General features: G+C 35.9%; 1 protein-coding gene across 3 annotated transcripts in view; it reads left to right on the top strand.

Annotated features, from left to right (window-relative positions):
- The window catches only part of LOC150106717 (protein diaphanous-like), a 303,611-nt gene that overhangs the window by 32,979 nt on the left and 250,412 nt on the right, over window positions 1–20,220 (top strand). For 2 of the 3 annotated variants that reach the window (XM_090393305.1, XM_090393306.1), the window contains exons 2-3: window positions 1,037–1,088; window positions 16,460–16,612. In XM_090393305.1, coding sequence (XP_090249431.1) covers window positions 1,044–1,088; window positions 16,460–16,612 — 198 coding nt within the window. In that variant the 5' untranslated portion in view covers window positions 1,037–1,043. Of the gene's footprint in view, window positions 1–1,036; window positions 1,089–16,459; window positions 16,613–20,220 lie in introns of those variants that run through there. The other variant, XM_090393307.1, reaches the window with a different exon arrangement.

Raw genomic sequence — 20,220 nt, 5'->3', positions numbered from 1 at the left:
GAATTGTGGTAAGACAAAAGGTATATGAATTAAAAACCTGGGTTTCAAGGGTGGGCTATGAATTCCTTGGGAAGAAGGTGAAAGATAGAAATTTTTTGGGAAAAGAAAAAGATAGAACATGATGAAACAGGATTAGAGGTGGGAGTAACGCGGTGTGAGCCATTTCGACTGTGTGTTGTCTTTGGAGTGTGTGGGAAAAGTAAAAAAAAAGACTTTAGAAGAAATATAAGCAGAAAGAGGTATGCATGTGTGTGTGTTTGTGAGAGGGAGAGAGAAGCACAAAGAATACAAAAAAGAGAACTAAAATATCAGTACCATGAAATGTTTTTTTGTACAGATTTTTATTTTCTTTCTCTCTCTCACCACAAAAGGTTGGAAACACAGCATTCAGTTGGCTGAGTGGATAGCATTTCTACTCTCCAATTAATTGATCATTGGTTTAAATCCCAGTGTGGGCAGGATGTTTTTATGTTAGACTTTTTTGTGTCATGGTATGTAAGACTACCATCCTACTTATTGGACTCCTGAATGGCTTGAAAAATTCCCCGTTTGGTGTTTCTAGAATAAAGTTCCTGAATTGTCAGTCAGCACATATGACAGAGTGGATACTGCTTCTGCTGTTCAGTTGGCCACAGGTTTGAATCCTACTGCCAGCATGGATGTTTGTAACATCCTTTAGGTTGTAGATGAATTTCATCATCTGGTGTAGAATCACTATCCTGTTTATCAAAAACCTGAGGTGGCTTAGAAAAGTTCTGTTTGGTCTTTAGAGCAAGGTTTTTCTGATTGTCTGATCCTTGCCTCATTCATGGAACTTAATGTATACTAGATTACACCCATCTGTGAATGGAATTTGCATTAAGAACATCATTCCTTCTTCCCATGGTAGAAATATGCCATTCGTTGGTGGGATTGATGTTAATATTTTACATCTAGTTTGTTACTTTTTTATACAAAAAAATGTATGATTCAACTTATTGAATTCTTATTTATTTATTTATACATAATATCTTATTATTTGTAATTTTTTTTACAGTTATAAAATGGCAAACAAAGATAAAGATAAAAAAAACAAAGGGGCATTTCCAGTAAGTTACTTGTTCCTTTTTCTTTTTTTTTCATCATAAATGTAATCATTATTATACTTCTGTTGAGAGACAAAAAAAAATATTATTTTGAACAAACCATAGATAACTTATATAACCGAGAAAAATTATTTATCACAAAAATTTCACTCAAGATATCAAGGGCATCCTCAGCATTAACTAAATTCATATACAAACATAACAAGCTTAAACAATTCTAAAGTGAAATGAGTTTAATTAGAGCAGTATGATCTTATTGTACTCAAGTCATAATGATATGATATAAAAAAAAAAAAAACTTAGTGCTCCGTAACACTGCTCATTTCAATATCTCCCACAGCAGGAATAAACATAACCCATCAGATCTATTGAAATTAGGGTAATGTAGCAATGCCTTGCAATTTTCTCCTTATATAACCCCCCATGAGAGAGCTGCCTTTTAATATTAGTTGTTTTACAAAGAACTTATGCTTAGAGGTGATGGCATGTTTTGCAAGATCAGATTTTTGATGAAAACATTTGAAGATATACTGAAATTATCATAGTAGGATGAACACAGGTATAAGGGCTAATGATGAACACTAGAGGAAGTCAAAACTAGAAAACTGAAAACAAGAGATAATATAAATTAAAGATACCAAGAAATTATATACTTGGTGTAATCCTTTATCCAAGTGTAAGCAAACAAGTTTGCACCTGAACTATTTTTAGGACTGGGGCAACTCGTATAAAGATGCAAGATTTCACATCACTTGCATTAGTATCCCATAATGCAAAGCAAATATGCATAGTGCATCCTATAATGCATAGCTATATACATGTCTGCAAGGAGACGTGCTTTGCATTATGGGATGCTAAGGCAAGTGATGTGAAGTCTTAGCTTCTTTATACAAGTTGTCCCAGTCCTGAAAATAGTTCAGGCACAAACTTGTTTGCTTAAACTTGGATAAAGGATTAAACCAAATATATAATTTCTTGATATCTTTAATTTATAATATAACTAAGTGGAAAAACTTCCAACAACTTTTTCTAATCCAGAGTATTTTAATAATGAGATGTGACACTTTTTGGCTACTCATATATGAAATATGACTTCCACATTACTTCAACCTTAGTATCACCTCTGAGTCTGGCTCCCACCGATGAGGCCTCAATAAAGGTCGAAACCGGTCTGGGTAGTGACCCTTCTCATAATGCATAGCATTATACATCTCCACAAGGAGATGTACTTTGCATTATGGGATACTAAGGTAAGTGATGTGAAGTCTTAGCTTCTTTATACAAGTCCCAGTCCTGAAAATAGTTCAGGTACAAACTTTGTTTGCTTACACTCGTATAAAGGATTAAACCAAGTATATAATTCTTGGTATCTTTAATTTGTAATATATTTGTAATATTTGTACTTTGTTGGTGTATGAATGTGTATAATATGCCCGAGCAAGTACGAAGGATAACAAATCAGAATGGGATAGTTAGTATAAGGCATCAAAATAGGGGTGGAACTAATGGGCTTCTGCATTTCATGTATACTAATGCCAGGAGTATTAGGAACAAGAAGGAAGAATTTTTAGCCTTGGTTGGCTCTTCCAGGCCACAGGTTATTGGCATTAGTGAAACATGGCTGACAGAAGATGATATATCTAATTATTTCAGTTTTGTGATCACATTTTTATTAAAACAGACTGCTTTTTAAAACTAAACAAGTACTAAAAAACAAACCCGACAAGTTTCGTTAGTCGTTAGACTAACATGTTCAGGGGTAAAGATAACTAACAGTTTAAAGCACAAACTATAAGAAATTATGAAAAAAAAAACCAAGTTCATTTGTTGGTATTATGAACATCAAAAAAGTTCGTTAAAAAATCGAATAACAGATCTATAACATTAATACGTGTTAGCTGGAAACAATGCTATTTGATGTCGCGTTCTATGGTTTATTTTCACTCTGTCCGAGGTCTGAACTGGGTAAATTTTTGATAAACGCTGACCAAACTTGATTTAAAATCAGACCTTGATTTTTGTTGCATTGTGTAGGAATTTTGATCATATTTGCTGCCTCTTTGAATTTTCTTGTGAAACAGTTTTTATCAATGTAGGACATGTTTGTTCTGTCCCAGAGTACATCACGACCAGTAGAAGTTATTTGGAATGCCAAACCAGACTTATGTTCTCTCTTTTTTTGTACATCCTTTTGATGTTCGCTCATGCGGATTTCTCCCAATCTCCCTGTCTGGCCTATGTTGCAGATTCCACAGGAACAGTGAATATTGTAGACTCCTGGTTTTTTCACTTTTTTGATATTCATAATACCAGCAAATTAACTTGTATTTTATCGTAATTTCTTATAGTTTGTGCTTTAAACTGTTATCTTTACCGCTGAAGATGTTAGTCTGAAGACTAACGAAACTTGTCGGGTTTGTTTTTTAGTACTTGTTTAGTTTTAAAAACAGTCTTTTTTTAATAAAAATGTGGTCACAAAACCGAAATAATTCAATTGAACTTCTTAGCCACAGAAAGATCTGCATGATTATAGAAGATGATATAGCTGGTGGGATTGAATGTGAGGGGTATAGTGTATTCAGGAGGGACAGGGAGAATAAAATGGGGGGAGGAGTGTTATTAATGATAGCTGATGAACTGCAGCCAAGGAGAATAGAAGTTGAACTGCAGGATAGAGAAAAGAGCACATTTGAGGCTATTTGGTGTGAGAACAAAATATACAATTGGGTATTGCTATAGACCAGGTGATGGAATAGATGGTGGAGATAGTATGCAAATAGAAGCAATGAGTGGAAGGAGGGTAATTATTATGGGGATTTCAACTATGGTAACATTGTTTGGAAGGAGGAGAGGACACATGGGAGGAAGGAATTGCATTTTATGCAGTTATTAAGAGATAACTATCTGCGACAGCATGTAATGGAAAATACTAGGGGTCAGAGAGTGCGTGACCTAGTAATTGCATCTGAGAATTTGGCTAAAATGAATATGACCACGTTGCCACCAATTGGTCAGAGTGATCATAGGGTCTTGACTTGGGAGGTGGCTAAATGTGTGGAATTTTCAATTAAAACAGGGTACATGTGGAATTATTGGGCTGGTAAGTATGAGAAGCTTAGGAGTTTGCTTGGTTCAGTACCATGGCATGTAAAACTGCAAGGACTGGATATTGATAGTGCATGTGAGGTGGTTAAGGAGGGTTAAATGAATTAATAACACCATTAAGCTTGAGCTGCAAAAAAAGAAAAGAAACAAAGAACTCATTACCCAGAAGGGTAACGAGTGTGGTAAGATCATGAAAGAAAATTAGCCATGCAGGCTAAAGAGAATCCCAAACAGTTTTTTCAATATGTTGAAAGTAAAAGAAAAAATGTATATGGCAGAATAATTTTAAAGAATGCCAATGGTAGGGAGGTAACCGAATCAGTTAATATAGTAGAATTACTGAGCGAGCACTTTGCAAGAGTATATCATCCAGGTGGTGTCATTGCAGGAATGAAGGAACCAACAGCTTATATGGGAATGGTGGTGGAGGTGAATAGTTTATTACAAAACCTCAATGTCAATACATCTGTGGGATTGGATGGTGTACCAGCTCGTGTCATACATCAGGCAGCTAAAGAATTGTCAGTGCCCTTGACCATTTGTTTAATTTGAGTCTCAGGTCTGGGATAGTCCTGAGGGGGTGGAAAGAGGTGAAAATAGTTCCACTGCATAAAGGAGGTGCCAAGACTGCTGTTGTAAATTACTGACCAATCAGCATATCAGGAATCATTGTCAAGGTCTTGGAGAAAATAGTCAAGAGGAAAATACAGAAATGGATAGATGAAAATGGGATACTGTATGGGGGACAGCATGGTTTTATGAAGGGTAGATCATGCCTCAGTAACTTGCTCATGTTTTATAACACAGTGACGGCTGAACTGGATAAGGGTAATGGTTTACAATGATCCTACTGGACCTTGCTAAGGCCTTTGACAGGATACCACATGGAATTCTAATCAGTAAACTGCAGCATATGGGGATGGATAGGAGGGTAGTTGATGGAGAGATATCAGAGAGTGGTTTATTCAGGAGTAGATTTCAAAAGAGACGGCCTGTGACTAGTGATGTGCCACAGACTTCTGTTCTTGGACCACTACTGTTTAATTTGTTCATTAACGATATAGGAAAGGATCTGAGAGGAACTGTTCATTTGTTTGCTGATGATGATGCAAAGTTGGGTAGTGCAATAGTGAATGCACAGGATGTCAAAATTTTGCGGGATGATTTGGATAATTTGTGAGGGCTGGGCTAAGGAGAATAGATGTCAATTTAATGTGGCAAAATGTAAGGTTAAGCATTTTGGGATGAAAAGATTAGCTGCAGTATACCACACTGGTGGAACTGTACTCCAGGAGATTGACGAGGCCAGAGATTTGGGAGTGTTGGTGGATAGGGAGTTGAAGTTTAGGGGGGCACATTGCAAAAGTGACTAAATCAACTCATCAAATTACTTGATTGCTGAAAAATACTTTGGTGACCAGAGACAAACAGGTTATTGTTCCTCTGTATCAAGCCTTGATAAGACCCCACCTAGACTACTGTGCTGCCCAAATTTGGGTGCCAGGTTTTCTTCTTGATGGGGAGGAGGAGGTGGGGAGGATCCAGAGTCGAGTGACCAAAATGATAGCAGGTCTATGGAATGAACCTTATTAGTTGATTGAAGGGTTTCTATAAGATTAATTCAGAAGACATTTTTTAAAATAGGACTGGGAGTGGGAGGACTAGGGGTCATCCATGGAAGCTGGGCAAGAGTGTGGTTAGGAAGGGTGTTAGAGCTAGGTTTTTTACTTGGAGAGTGGTGAATGAGTCGAATAAGCTGCCAGAGTCTATAAATGAGTTCAAGAACAATTAAGAAATATGTTGCCAAGTTTAAACACGGCTATACCAGCCTTGAAGATGATACGCTTGAAGGATGTCCAAAAAGTGTAACAACACCAGAAATCATTGATCGACTGCATGATATGGTATTGGATGACTGGTGAGTCAAAGTATGTGAAATTGCTGAGACTATAGGCATTTCAAAAGAGCATGTAGGATATCTTTTGCATGAAGAATTGCATATGAAAAAGCTTTGCGCAAGATGCGCTTGCTCACAGCAAATCAAAAACGCACTTGAATGAAAATCTCTGAACAGTACTTGGAGCATTTTAGCAAAAATAAAACTGATTTTGTGAGTCGATTTATTACTATGGATGAGACTTGGATTCACCATTACACACCAGAATCCAAACAGTGGACAGAAGCTGGTTGTTCAGCATCAAAGAAGACAAAAATCAATTCCATCAGCAGGAAAGGTCATGGCATCGGTGTTTTGGGATGCTAAAGGCATTTTGTTTATTAATTATCTTGAAAAGGGTAAAACAATAACCAGGGAATATTATTCTGATCTTTAAACCAGACTAGACGAAAAAATTCATGAGAAAAGATCCGGTTTGCAGAAGAAAAACATCTTTCATCAGGACAATACACCTGCCCACAAAAGTGTTTTGACAATGGGAAAATTAAGGGATCTGCACTATGAATTGTTGGAACATCCTCCCTGTTTCCCAGATTTGGCTCCCTCTGACTTCTATCTCTTCTCAAAACTAAAACTCTTCCTTGCTGGTCAGTGTTTTTCTTTGAATCAAGAGGTGATTGCAACTGTAGAGGGGGTACTTTGCAGATCTTACTGAGACCTGCTACAGGGACAGGATAATGGTGCTGGAGCATCACTAGAATAAATGTATTAGTCTTAAGGGAGATTATGTTGAAAAATAAAAATAATTTAAAAATTATAAATTCGTGTTTTCATTGTTAGGCCGAGAACTTTTCAGACCACCCTCGTATATCATGTGTATAATGCTCTCTCTAAAAAAGAAATGTGCTTTCATCAACGGATATTCCTTGCCAGAGGTTATTAAATTTGTAATTCTCACTGTTACAATCTTCTCTGATTCATTTATTTACTTTTGTATAAAAACACTTGCTTGTTAACCTTTCCTGACCTATTTTGTTTAAGAGACTATACCACCTTACAGTAGCATTGATCATGCAGTACATTCTTGAATGTGAATTCTCATAGGAAGGCTTATACGTTGGTTATACATGCTTACTAAATAACTTAAAGAATTCACAACGTACAATAGAATATAAATTAAATTAAACTTTAATAAATATTTTTAATATTTCGGCAACGTCACGTTAACATCTTTACTGGAACTTAAAATAAAGACACATGCACCCTGGCACTACACGCAGTAAATGAGGAAGAAGCGAGGAAGCTATTGTTTCTCCTAAAAGTCCTGATGGTGCCCCCTAGCGGGCTATGTAGGTATTCTTGGCCATTGGACTGAAGATCTTCTGATGTATGTCTCCCAAATTTGGGGCAGTCTCATGCAACCAAATTTGTTGAAGTTTGGCATGTTTCTTAGGGCTGAGGCTGATTCCATGAAAAGTCTTTCAAATTTGAATTTGCTATGGTGTATTACTGTAACTTTCTTCTACCGTATTCTGTGGCATGCATCCAGAGCATGGTCTGCAAGACCAGAGTTGTTGTACTGGTGAAAACGGATGTAATCCTTGTGTTCTGAAATTTTGATATTTGCTGTCCTGCCTGTTTGGCCGAAGTAGGACAGCTTACAGCTGCAAGGGACCTGGTATATACCAGGTAGGTCTAGGGGAAGTGGTTGGTCTTTAGTGGAGCAGATAAGGGATGCCAATTTTCTATATGGTCTGTAACAAGAGGTCAAGTCATGTTTTTTTAAGATTTTAGTAATTTTTTCCAAGGTACCTCGAATGCAGGGAATGGTGATGGATTTAGAGTAATCCTTGTTGTGAAGAGGTGGGGTGGGGGGCGTTGTGGTTTATTGGTTTCCATATTTTTTTTTTGTGGGGGGAGGGGTAGCCATTGGCTGAGAAAGTGTTGAGGATGTGGTTTAGTTCAATGGTTAGGGCATTGCCATTTGAACAGATTAGTTTAGCCCTGTTGTATAGTGTCTTAATAACTCCATATTGTTGTGAGGGGATGGGGATTGTTAGTGAATGTACCTGCCTGTATGGGTGGGTTTTCTATAAACTGAGAAAACCAAGGTTCCATCAGGTTGGCAGGTAACTAGTGTGTCTAGGAAAGGGAGGCTATTGTTTTCCTCTTTTTCCAGGGTGAACTTGATTCTGAGGTGTTGGTTGTTTAAGTGTGTTAAGAAGGGGGAGGAGTGTGTCAGAGCCATGTGGCCAAAAGTGAACACATCATCAACATAGCAAAGTGATATGATTGGTTTTTGTGGGGCAGAGTTTAAGGCTTTCTCTTCAAAAGTCTCCATAAAGAAGTTGGCCAAGGGAGGAGAGAGTGGTGAGCCCATGGCTGTCCTCTCTATTTTTTTGTCGAATTTTCCTTGCCAAGCGAAATAGCCTGAGTTCATTGTGAACTGAAATAGGACTGAGATATCGGGAGGAAATTTAGCTTGGATTAACTCTAAGGTTTCCTTGATTGGGACATTTGTGAATAAGGAGGAGACGTCAAAACTGACCATTATGTCAGTATGTTGGAGTGTAAGGTTTTCTATGCTGGCTTTGAAGTGGGCTGAGTTTTTTATGTGTGATGGTTTGTTGCCAGTATAGCGTGTGAGCGCTTTGGCCAAATGTTTAGCTAATTTGTATGTGGGGGAATCAATGCCATCCACTATGGGATGTAATGGCACATTTTCTTTATGTATTTTTGGGAGTCTATATATATACGGGGGTGGTATGGAGTTGAATGGTTTTAATTTGTTTGTAACTTCTACAGGCCAATAAGTGGCCTTCTTAAGGAGCCTATAAATTTTAAGTTCCTGTGAAGATGACAACGTGACATTGCCGAAATATTGGAAATAGTTATTAAAGTTTAATTTAATTTATATGCTATTGTGTGTTGTGAATTCCTTAAGTTATTTAGTAAGCATTGAATGTGAATGATATCCATTCTTTTCTGATTGTCTCCATTTTTTTTTTTTTTTTTTTTTTTTTTTTTTTTTTTTAATATGCTGGTTACATTGATTCTGTCCACTTTTCTCATTTTTCTCAAAACCATCTTGTCTGGCCTCTTGTTCTTTGTTCAACAGTGTGTACCTTGTTTAACCAGGTCGATGCGAGCTGACATAACATTCTGTCATTAACATGATAATTACCATCACCTTTGAATTTTTAGCTGGTACAAAATATAATTTAGTCAGCTGTGTCTAAATTGCCAACCGATCCTGATTCATTCAGTATTCAGTGGTTACTTTCTCAGTAGAGTGCTCCACAAGATGAGGTAGATTGGACTTTTTGAAGCTCCAATTTTCAGGCAAATGCAGAATGCAGAGAAGGCTCTGCATTTTCCTACTAGTTATCTAGCTTTGACTCTTAAGTGACCTCCCACCCCCATATTACTTTTCTGTTATCAGTCTCCACCTGAATCACTTCATTTGTGAAATCTTCCACAGATTTGATTAAGCTCTTCATTTTCTATCTTAAAAGTACTAACAGCAACATACTATCTGTACCTTGATCTTTCTCTGTATATTTTTTCTTCCATATTTGCTTTAATCTTTTGTTTTGCTAACTTTCTCTCATTCTGCTTAAATACCATTTTAGATATCTGCTTGTTTACACATTATTAAATAGTAATGGCTACATGTTTTCAAAAATATTTTTTATGTGGTTTCACTGATGTTAGCAGTGATCTTCCATCTTTGATAAACTGTTTTATTTCTAAACCAGCTGTTCAATCTGTTAAAATTGTTTGGAACATCATCTTTACTGACAAAAGCAGTAGGGGGACCTTGTTTAATCTTATATACTTCTAGATTGATGGTTCAGCTGATTTCACTCTTGTTCCATATAAATTTATTCATTTGGCTTCCCTACTTATTCTGTTATTAATTTCCATATTTAGTTTTATCATCAATAAAAAAAAAATTCTGCTTAAATAGTTGCAATATGTTATTTGTTCTACATGTTTCCTACTGTGATTACAGTTGATGTTTTCTGTTTTCTTGCTTGCTTTCAGAGTTTCTTTTTGGTGTTGGTATTCATACCAAATTAGCCACAGTAAATATTTATGCTTTGGAATATTTGAAGCAGATTTATTTAAGAGGATAACATAATCAGCATTGAGTAAAGTTGGCAGCTGGGTTGGCCGAGTAGTTTAGTGCACCTGCTCTGCAACCAACAGGCTGGGATTCAAATCCCTGCTGTTGGCATGGATGTTTTGATTGCCTTTAGGTGGGAGATGAATTTCATCATCTGGTGTGAGACCACCACTACCCCACTTATTAGTGGCCTGAAGTTGCTTGCAAAAGTTCCATATTTGGTCTCTAGAGCAAGATTTCTAGATTAGAAATAGATTTTAAAAAATGCAAATATATATATATACTTAGCCTTCCTTTCATACAAAATGTACTATAGGTTTGCAAATCACCTTTTATGGGTGAGAGGGGAGGGGGAACTATCTTTATATACCATATTCGAATATCAGGTTTAATATTACTTTCTCTAAGTGATTCATATGCACCTACTTCTAATTTAAGATTAAACTGTCTTCTACATATCTCATTTCTGCTGATTTGTAACCTGATTGTGAGCTAAGTACAGAGTCAGGACCTACCTTTTACAAAGCCATTCTGCCCCCTATAGAGTATCATATTCCTATCCTTCCATTCCTGAATTTTGCTTTTAACCAACTTCTCCAATACTTTAACCACCACTCCAGAAATGCTAATTGGTCAGTAATTTTTGCCACTTCTGTTTTGGAGCCACCTTTATCTGATGGAACTATCTTAACCTCTTTCCACTCCCTTGGAAACCTTGCCAAACTGAGACTTAGATTAAACAACTTTGTCAGAGGCACTGCCAGTTCACTTGCACATTCTCATAGCACATGAGCTGACATGCTGTCCAGGTCTACTGCTGTATTCATATTGATATTTTTCAATATACTGAGTATCTCCAGTTCAATTACCTCAATGCTCACTTCAGTCTCTGTCACCTCAGTAACTGCAAAAGTCACCACCTGGATGTTATACCCTTGCAAAGTGACCACTTCTTCTGTTTCTCTCACTTTCCTACCATCAGCACTGAGTCAAGTTATCTTTCCATAATCATTCTATCTCTTACTTGCTACATAGTGAAAAAACTCTTTTGGACTTACTTTGGTCTGTTTAGCTAATTTTTTTCTCCGATTTAGCCTTCCTAACCATATTAGTTACCCTTCTTGCTTGTGCTTTATACTGCTCATGGGCATGCTGCTGATCACCTCATTGTTTATCTTCCTTCCATGATGCTTTTTGCAGCTCCTGTTTTATATTGCTAGTCATCCACTTTTTATTTATTTATTTATTTATTTTTACTATGCAACACCTCCAAGGAATCCAAGGACTCATCGAGGGAAGGCACCTACTCTACAACTCTCCATCTCCACCACTCAATCCTCCAACTATAGTGATCCGCATCATTTGCACCAACTCCATCTACTGCCCACCACCACTACTAGTATTTTCACAGACAATCACAAACAACCATGCCCATGACAGGATTCAAACCTGCAGCCTTTTGGCTGGAGAGTGGATATGCTAACCACTCGGCCAATCAGGCCAGCAAAGGAAGAAACTAAACTTCAAGTGACAGGATTCGAACACACCACATTCTAATCGGGATGCAGACCAGCTAGCATTGCACTTCCAGCTCATTCTCAAATTCCTTGACTACTTTCCATGCACTAATGGCATTCATAACTTGTAATTTCTTATGTAATAGCAGTGCCCCAAGTTGCCTCCTAAGTTTCTCATAATTGCCAGCTTTGTAGTTCCACATAAACCTTTGCTTGACTGAAATTTCTGCATGGTGAGCAACCTCCCAGGATAAGACTGCAAGGTCTAATTCCCTGATTAGACATAATTGCTACTAGTTATAGGTAGATGTTCTGGTACTATTACCAGATCCAGCACTCTCGGACCCCTGGTCCCTTCCATCACATGCTGTTTCAGGTAATTATCCCTTAGTAACTGTATAAATTCCATTTCCATTTTGCCATGTGCCCTTTCCTCCTCCTAATCTATATCACCATAGTAAGTCTTCTATGATAATTACTCAGCCTGCACTCATTGTGCTAACCTGCTGATGCATGTCGCCCACATCTTCTTCTGGACCCTCGGGTCCATACCAAAAATATGTTTTGTCCTGTTGGCCTCATTGCCAACAGGACAAAACACATCGGACAACCTCATACAAAAACATGTTTTGATTGCATTATTGTTCATAATGATAGGTTCAGATTGGGTCATGATGTAATTCATTTTTATTCTGTTCAACATTAAGTGGTGGTCGCATCCTATTTCAGATACAGTGGATTTGAAATAGGATTGACTATTGCCACCACCTGGTCTTGAACAATATAAAAATGAATATCACATTAAAAGAAATTTGATTTGAAAATAGTTGAAAGTGATGATATCTGTGGAAGTTATTTGCCAGGAGACATTCTTCAGTTGCTGCATTTTTAAAATTGGGCTTGAAACGTGATATTTTGTAATTTGCTGATTGTGATTGTTCTACCACTTAATACCTACGGTCCTTTAGCTTTTTCTTTCACTTTTATTAAAAATTTATCCACTGTTGCCACAAGAAAAAAGAAATAAATGCAGTTTGAACTTTAATTTCAAGTGTTGAACTGAATGAATGCATAATTTGTCAGTTGGAGGAGGGAAGACAATGAACAGCAAAGTATCATACCATATAGAAAGAAAGTAAATTTGCTGGCTGGTTGGTTGCCTGAGTAGTTGGTTCATCTGCTTTCAAACCAACAGGTTGTAGGTTCGAATCTTGCTATGAGCATAGATGTTTCTGATTGTCTTTAGGTACAAGATGAATTTCATCTCTTACCTAGTGTGTTAGACCACCACTCTGCTTATTGGAGACCAGAAGTAGCAGGGTTTTTTTCTCTCCCGAAAACTCGGGGTTTTCATCCCACATACAGACAAATTGGCCCATCAGAACACACACAATTTATAGACAAAAAAATACTAGCTGTGGTGGTTGTGGGAAGTAGATGGCGTTGATGTAGGTGATTGGTAGTAGAGGTTCGGTGTAGTAGTGGAGACAGAGTTATACAGTAGGTGATCTCCTGCCATGAGTCTTCAGACTCCTTGGAGGTGTTACGAATAATAATAATAATAATAAACATTCCATATGGTTTCTAGAGGAGGGTTTCCAGGTTATGTAAGGAAAAAAAATTAAAAATATAAAATTAATAAAAATAAACCTTAGCCTTCTCATGAGTTGCAGTCACTTAAAAAAAAAAAAAAGTGGAATGGGTGTAAAAAAAGCATTTTTTGTACACATGCTCTGCTTTCCCCTCCACTCCCATGCTATTGATTTTTTTTCACAGTTTTCAACAGTGTCAGTATAATTTCTACCAATTTAAGATGTATTTTGTTGTACATTATGCTTTGATATAATTAGCTGTAGAGTGAGATACAACTAATATTTCATCGACACATATAACATTTTCATATTTTACAAAATCTTATAATTTTTTTTTATTTTATTAAAAACCCAAATTCAAGTTATGTTGCAGTTCATCACAAGCCCATTAAAAGCTTTTCTAGCATTATATAAATTTTTTGTTTGTGTAATTTTAGTTTACTTGAGCCTGTTAAACTTTTTGGTAAGTATAAATTTTGTAAAAATTTCACTTCATATGGATATCAGGAACAATTCTGTTTTATAATGCATAAATATTTGATAGGGATTTTTAGATCTTATATTAATGTTGAAATAATACTAGTGTTCAGAGTTGTTATGCTTTCAGATGAATTTTGAGAAAATTTTAAATATATTGTTCAGTTAACACATTAATTGCCATGTGAGTTGTATTTAACTCATGCTAGTTTTGAGCCTCGGGGCCTCATGAAGCATATATATAAACTCGCACATCTCTTTACCTTGGGAGCCACGTGGTGTGCAGGCAACTATCGCTGCCATGCTTTAACATACACGTTACATGATGGATTCTCCCCCCCCTCCCCCCTCCCCCCAGGCAAAACCCTGCAGTTGTTAATTGTTACAATTAATTTGTGAAAATTGTTACAATTAATATTGCCAATTTAATTCTAAATATGTGGATCAAATGAATAGAAGTCAATAAATTTTGTTTTTCTGTTTATTTTTACCTTTAAATTACACTGAAGCCTAACAAGTCAAGAAAAATACTTTACCCTTATGAACTATTTTTCAAGTTTTCACATTACTTTTTACATTACTAATTATATTACTTTTTTATTGATGTATGTTTTAGGAAAAAGCATTCTACGCAAAAGTACACATTACATTTGCTGCATTTCCATGCTGTCTATTTACATCTTTTCATGGTATATCCACATCCTTTCTCAGCTTGTGTTTTTTCATAGCACACAGTACATCTTCTTCTGGCAGAGCCCATGTTCATGAGAGAACAAGTCAGGACCACCCAAGGCACACTCCAGAGACAACAAAATACTTGAGGAATGACAAAAGATTCAATTCTCAGAAACAAATTCAATAAGTATTCGTGAGTCACATACAACTCACATGGCGTGTGGTGTAAAAATTGATTCTAGTGCCGCGTTAGTTGCATATAACTATATAACTCATGCATAGAAAACAATAAAAAAAAAATTTCATTAAATTAGAAAGGATCATTTTGTTTTCAAATTTTTTATTCTATTTTCATAATAAAACAGCCTAGCCCCAAGGAAAAAAATTTTCCTTGGTCTATGTGACAGTCAATGTGTTAATCATGTCATAAATACTGCTGCAACTTCCACCCCCCCCTGCATTGCCCATGAAATTACACAAGCATGGTTCAGTTAATGGTGCTGTACGCAGCCAAAATTTGCGTATTTATCCGTAGAGAGAGAGAATTAGCTGTACAGGTTAACATGCAGTGGGGAGATCACGAGAACCATGTAGCTGTAATAGTACTTCAAGGTTGGATTGTAGCCACCTGTTATTTTCAACATGCTAATGACACATGGAATTATTAGGATATTTGTGTATCAGATTATCAACTGTCATAACGATACAGAAGATGTCTCTGACCTCCAAAGAATATGTCGACCATGCTGTGTTAGGATGCAACAGTTTGTGAGGGATGTAAAGGCATACCTTTGCAGTAATTCTGTGAGAATGTAGAAAGGGATATTTCACAGAGAATGCCACTAACTGATGACCTGAGGATGAGAGCATATCATCGTTCTACTGGACACTTCCTAACACCACAACTTATGTGGCAGAGGGTATTTAAATTAAAGGTGCTTCTCTTGCGTTATGCAAATAACAGCCACAGAGATATCCTCTTCACAGATGAGAAGATCTCTTACCATTGGAGAGTCATTTAACCACTAAAATGATTGGGTATATGCCCCGGATGGTAACATAGCACTCAGGATTCAGATAAGTCATCATCCCACAGTGATGATTTGGTGGGGGAGTGACTTAACAGGGGTGTATCCAAGTTGCATTTCTGTGAGAAATGGGTATATCAAGACATTGTGCTGGAACCTGCGATGTACACAAGGCGAGGACCATACAAGAACAGAAACAAATGTGCCCGACCGCATATCACCATTTGATTAACTGTCTGGAAGTCCCAATCTGAATCTGTGGGACTTCAAATTTCTCTTGCTCAGAGCTTGAGAGAGAGAGAGAGCAGTCTGCAAGTAACAATAGTATTGTCAGCCTGAAGGCTGGATTTGGAGTGAGCAGTGGCAGCATTTCCATTGGATGGTGTGTGTGTGTGTGTGTGCTGCTATCAATATGTAGCCTCACAGAATTCGGGCATCCATGAAGGCAAAAGAGCTACATTTCACATATTGAGTGCTGCTATATGTATGTTGTACATGTGGTTTTTGTGTCCTGAAAGCTGTAAATGATTTACTGATAGATTAAAGGTTTATGTGCTGTTCAAGTTGTAACAGTATTTATGGCTAGACTAAGTATTCACTTTCTTTTATGCTACAGGCTACAAGATAATTTAACTCATTAGAGGTATTCCAAAATGCTATTCTGAATTTCTATATATTAAATAAATATTTAACATTAAAGGAACATTAATTTACATGTGTGGCAACTATTGCTGAATTTTCCAGAACAAACAAAAAAATTGTTTTTGATGTATTTAAGTGTGAAGATTTTTTTTTTTTTTTCATTATCTGTGAATAAATTGACTTTTGGTAATAGTAGAAAAGATATTAGGGAAAAAATGGATAATGGGAAAATCATTTACATAAATCATGTAATGTTATTTTATTACATCATTATATAGTCTCTTACTTTTTTCCCCTCTCTGTATATAATAGTTGGATGTCTTTGGAAAGGGTAAAAAAGATAAAAAATTCTCTCATGTTCAAAGACCACAGTCAGATGATTTCAGTGATCATTTTCAAGATTTTGGAAGCAATCTAAATGCCCTCACAGAAGAGGATATTAATGTTCAGTTTGAATATATGTTGGTAAGATACAGTTGAAAATTTTATATATGGCAATTTTCATGAAATTAACAGATTTGTACATGAGTAATACTACTAACAGAGATGATAAATTTGTTAAATTCAAAAAATAAAAATAATCTTCATTCTCTTAAAGTAGAAAATTATTCTCTCTCTCTATTCTCTTATATTGTTTATTTTTAAAGTGCCTTAATACTGTGAGTGAATAAAGTTGCAAAGAAAATAGTAGAGATTTATTTATATGGAATTTTTTAGACTATAGTGTGTTAGAAACGCCATACTGGTGTTTTCCACAAACTATAATCTAAAACTGTGATGGTTATCTCTTCCACAAGATGCAATAGGAGGGATGAAAGAAGAGTAGTAGTTAGTGTTGTAGGTTATGTGAATCCTACCAATGAAAGGTGGTATGCCTATCATTCATTTAGTACTATGGGCAGACTGAGTGTTAGATGATCTGTCTTCTGCCTTAGTGACTAAACGTATTTTTTAAGCTTCAGGTCTCCAATATGCAGAATGGTGATATTACATTGAGAATTGAAAATCCTCTACTACCTAAAGACTTTCACAATCATCTGTGCCACTGGGATTCAAACCCTCAACTTTGTTGGGGATCTGAAATGCAATGCACTTGGCAGCCAGGAGAGAGAGAAAGAGAAAGATAAGCAGAACTATAGACAAAAACAAAGATGAATATTGTTATTGCTTATGAGTACTATCTGTAAAAATAAAGTGCAGACTGAGTTGGTGTGCTTAGGGAGTAAAGTGCATTAGTAACAGGAGTCATTAATCTCTTTGGTTGCCATTTATTGTATAATATCTAAGATTTTTAAAGTAGTTTTTAGAACATCTCTAAACATGAGAACAGTATTCTATTTGGCGGATCTTGAATTTGTATAATGTAAATAACTGAGGGTGGGGGGATAAAGGAATCCAGTATTTTGAGACTATTAGAAAGCCTAGAAATTTGTAGCTATTGTCACTCTATGGAAAGGAATCTTCTCTTGATTGAGAATTCAGATGGAATCCAATGTAATCTCAGGTATGGATTCTTTTTTACATGAAATAATTAATGACCAAGGATTTCTTATTAGCTATTTCTCATAAGGTAAAATTCTAGTCTTGGGAACTTGTATTTGTTCATCCGTTTTCTTTTCAGTCATTCTTAACCTTTTCTCATGATTACTTGCATAAATTTTCATAGAATACTCAGTAAAAAAATTCTGAAAAATCCTTACATTGTTTTGTTTTCCTTTTTTATAAATAGGTGTAATAAAAGTTCTCAACTGCTCACAGATTCAGCCTTGAGACCAAGCCTTCTGAATTATGTTGATGTAGCCACTGCAGAACTTATATTACAACTATTAATTCTGGTATTGAGACTACATGTTTTAATATAAATAAATAGTTTAATAATATGTAGCCCTACAAGTTTCGTAAGTCATTAGACTTACATCATCATCAAAGGTATTAGCAAAATTTGTACAGAAAAGAGACTAGAAATGATTAATTACACATATTAGATGTTATCAGAACTTTGCAATTAGTACATGTAAATAAATAACCAGAATAAAAATGTTAATTACTATATATGTGTAATTTAACGTTTTTATTCTAGTTATTTATTTCTTCTTCTCTTCAAGGATTAGGTATTTGCCTGTTCTGGCTTCACTGGTCTTTCCATCTTGCAGCTGACTTCTCCTTCTTGCCCTTTAGTCTATATTTATCCATCTCTTTTGGCAGCCAATATCTTTCTATCTTAAATAGATGTTCTTTCCATTTCTTTCTATATTTCTTGATCTTTTCATTAAGTTGTAAATATCTAGCTCTCTTCTGATGTCCTCATTTTTTATATGGTGTGCATCCAATTTTGTGTGTCCTTTAATTGCTATTAAAAATCTCATTTCTGCAGCTTGTATTTTACTTTCATCTTTCTTTTGAACAGTTTCATGTTTCCAAACCACATAATAGAGTGGTAGTGGCCATTACATTATAAAATTTTAGTGGAGTTTCTGTTCCACAGATTTTCTGAAATTTCTTTATTTTTTTCGTTGATATAGTTTAGATATGTTATTATGCAACATAAATAATTAAACTGTCATGTGTTCTATTATTAGAACACATTGTGAAATTATTGTATTGTTGGCTTATTTTGCTTAATTCATAAACTGATTTTTGAAGGTCATCTTCATTGTCTTGTTATATAATCTGATCATCTGCATGCAGCATTGTCTTGATAACAGTTTTTCTGGCTAACCAGATACCTTGTTTTATTGTTGTTTTCCATTTTTTTATAATCTGATCAATATATATATATATTGAATAGAGTTTGGTGATAAGCTACATCCCTGTCTAACACCTTGATTAATTTCAATCTCTTCTAAATTGTACATGTTTTTGGTCATAAAGTGTTACAAAATAAAGACTTATTGTTACATCGACCATATATTTATAACGTACTTATGTTCTTACAAAGAACAGCCCTCTGTCGCCACCATGTGCAGACCTTTTCATGGAGAAATTTGAAGATGAAATATTCACCAGCATTACTCCTAAACCTTCTATATGGTGGAGATATGTGGATGACATCTTCATCATATGGAAAGACAACTTAGAAAGTCTACATATGTTTGTTAACAGAATCAGTGCACTCCACAATAAAATAAAATTTACTCTAGAAGTAGAAAATAACGAACAGCAACGCTTCTTGGACTTACTAGTAAAAAGACAAGGAAACAGTATCAAACTGTCGATTTACAAAAAACCAACGGACACTGGAAGATATCTACATTACTCTTCTAACCATCATAGGTCACAGAAACACAGCATCATCCACATGATAAGAAATCAAGCTAGAAAATTTATCTCTGATGAGGAAGAAGCTCAAACAGAACTGTCTCAAATAGCTACAACTCTATCACAAAATGGTTATCCTCGATACATCATCAACAAATTTCTATACAAAAATAACCAACAAGAAAGAACAGTCGCCCAGCAAATTTCAACAGCAGTCATCCCCTTTATAGGTTCAACTTCCACAAAAATTGCAAGATTGTTAAAGACACATAACATCAGGGTTGTATTTAAACCAACAAATAGCATAAGACAGGTCCTAAGATCTCCTAAAGACAGTGTGCCATTTTATAAATATCCAGGTGTGTATAATATTCCATGCATGTGCGGTCTTTCCTACATTGGACAGACTTCAAGAAGCCTGGAAATAAGACAGAAAGAACATGTAGGCAATGTTAATCACAACAGAACGATCACCTCAGGATTGGCACATCACTTTTCAACTTTGAACCACACTATAGACTGGAATAACAGCTCCATGCCCTACGTAGATGAGGATTACAGACATCAAGTATTTAAAGAAGCGGCAGTTGTACTATGTACAGGAAGTAACCTAAACAGAAATCAAGGGGCCATTCTGAACGATACCTGGAAAAATCTAATTAACTCCCTCAGTTCAACAGAGCTACAGTACGCGAATAATCATATTACGTGTTTGCATGTAACGCGTGTTCATGATGCTGAGTAGTTATGTCACGCGAACGTGTCACCTAACAGATACTAACGGTTCTTTGTATTTTTAAACCTTTTTTGCATTT

This window comes from Typopeltis vanoorti, chromosome 5, assembly GCF_054136105.1.
Source record: "Typopeltis vanoorti isolate ZY-2024b chromosome 5, IOZ_Tvanoo_1.0, whole genome shotgun sequence".
Lineage (NCBI taxonomy): Eukaryota > Metazoa > Arthropoda > Arachnida > Uropygi > Thelyphonidae > Typopeltis > Typopeltis vanoorti.
Note: the sequence above shows the minus strand (reverse complement) of the source record. Positions and strands in the feature narration are given on the sequence as shown.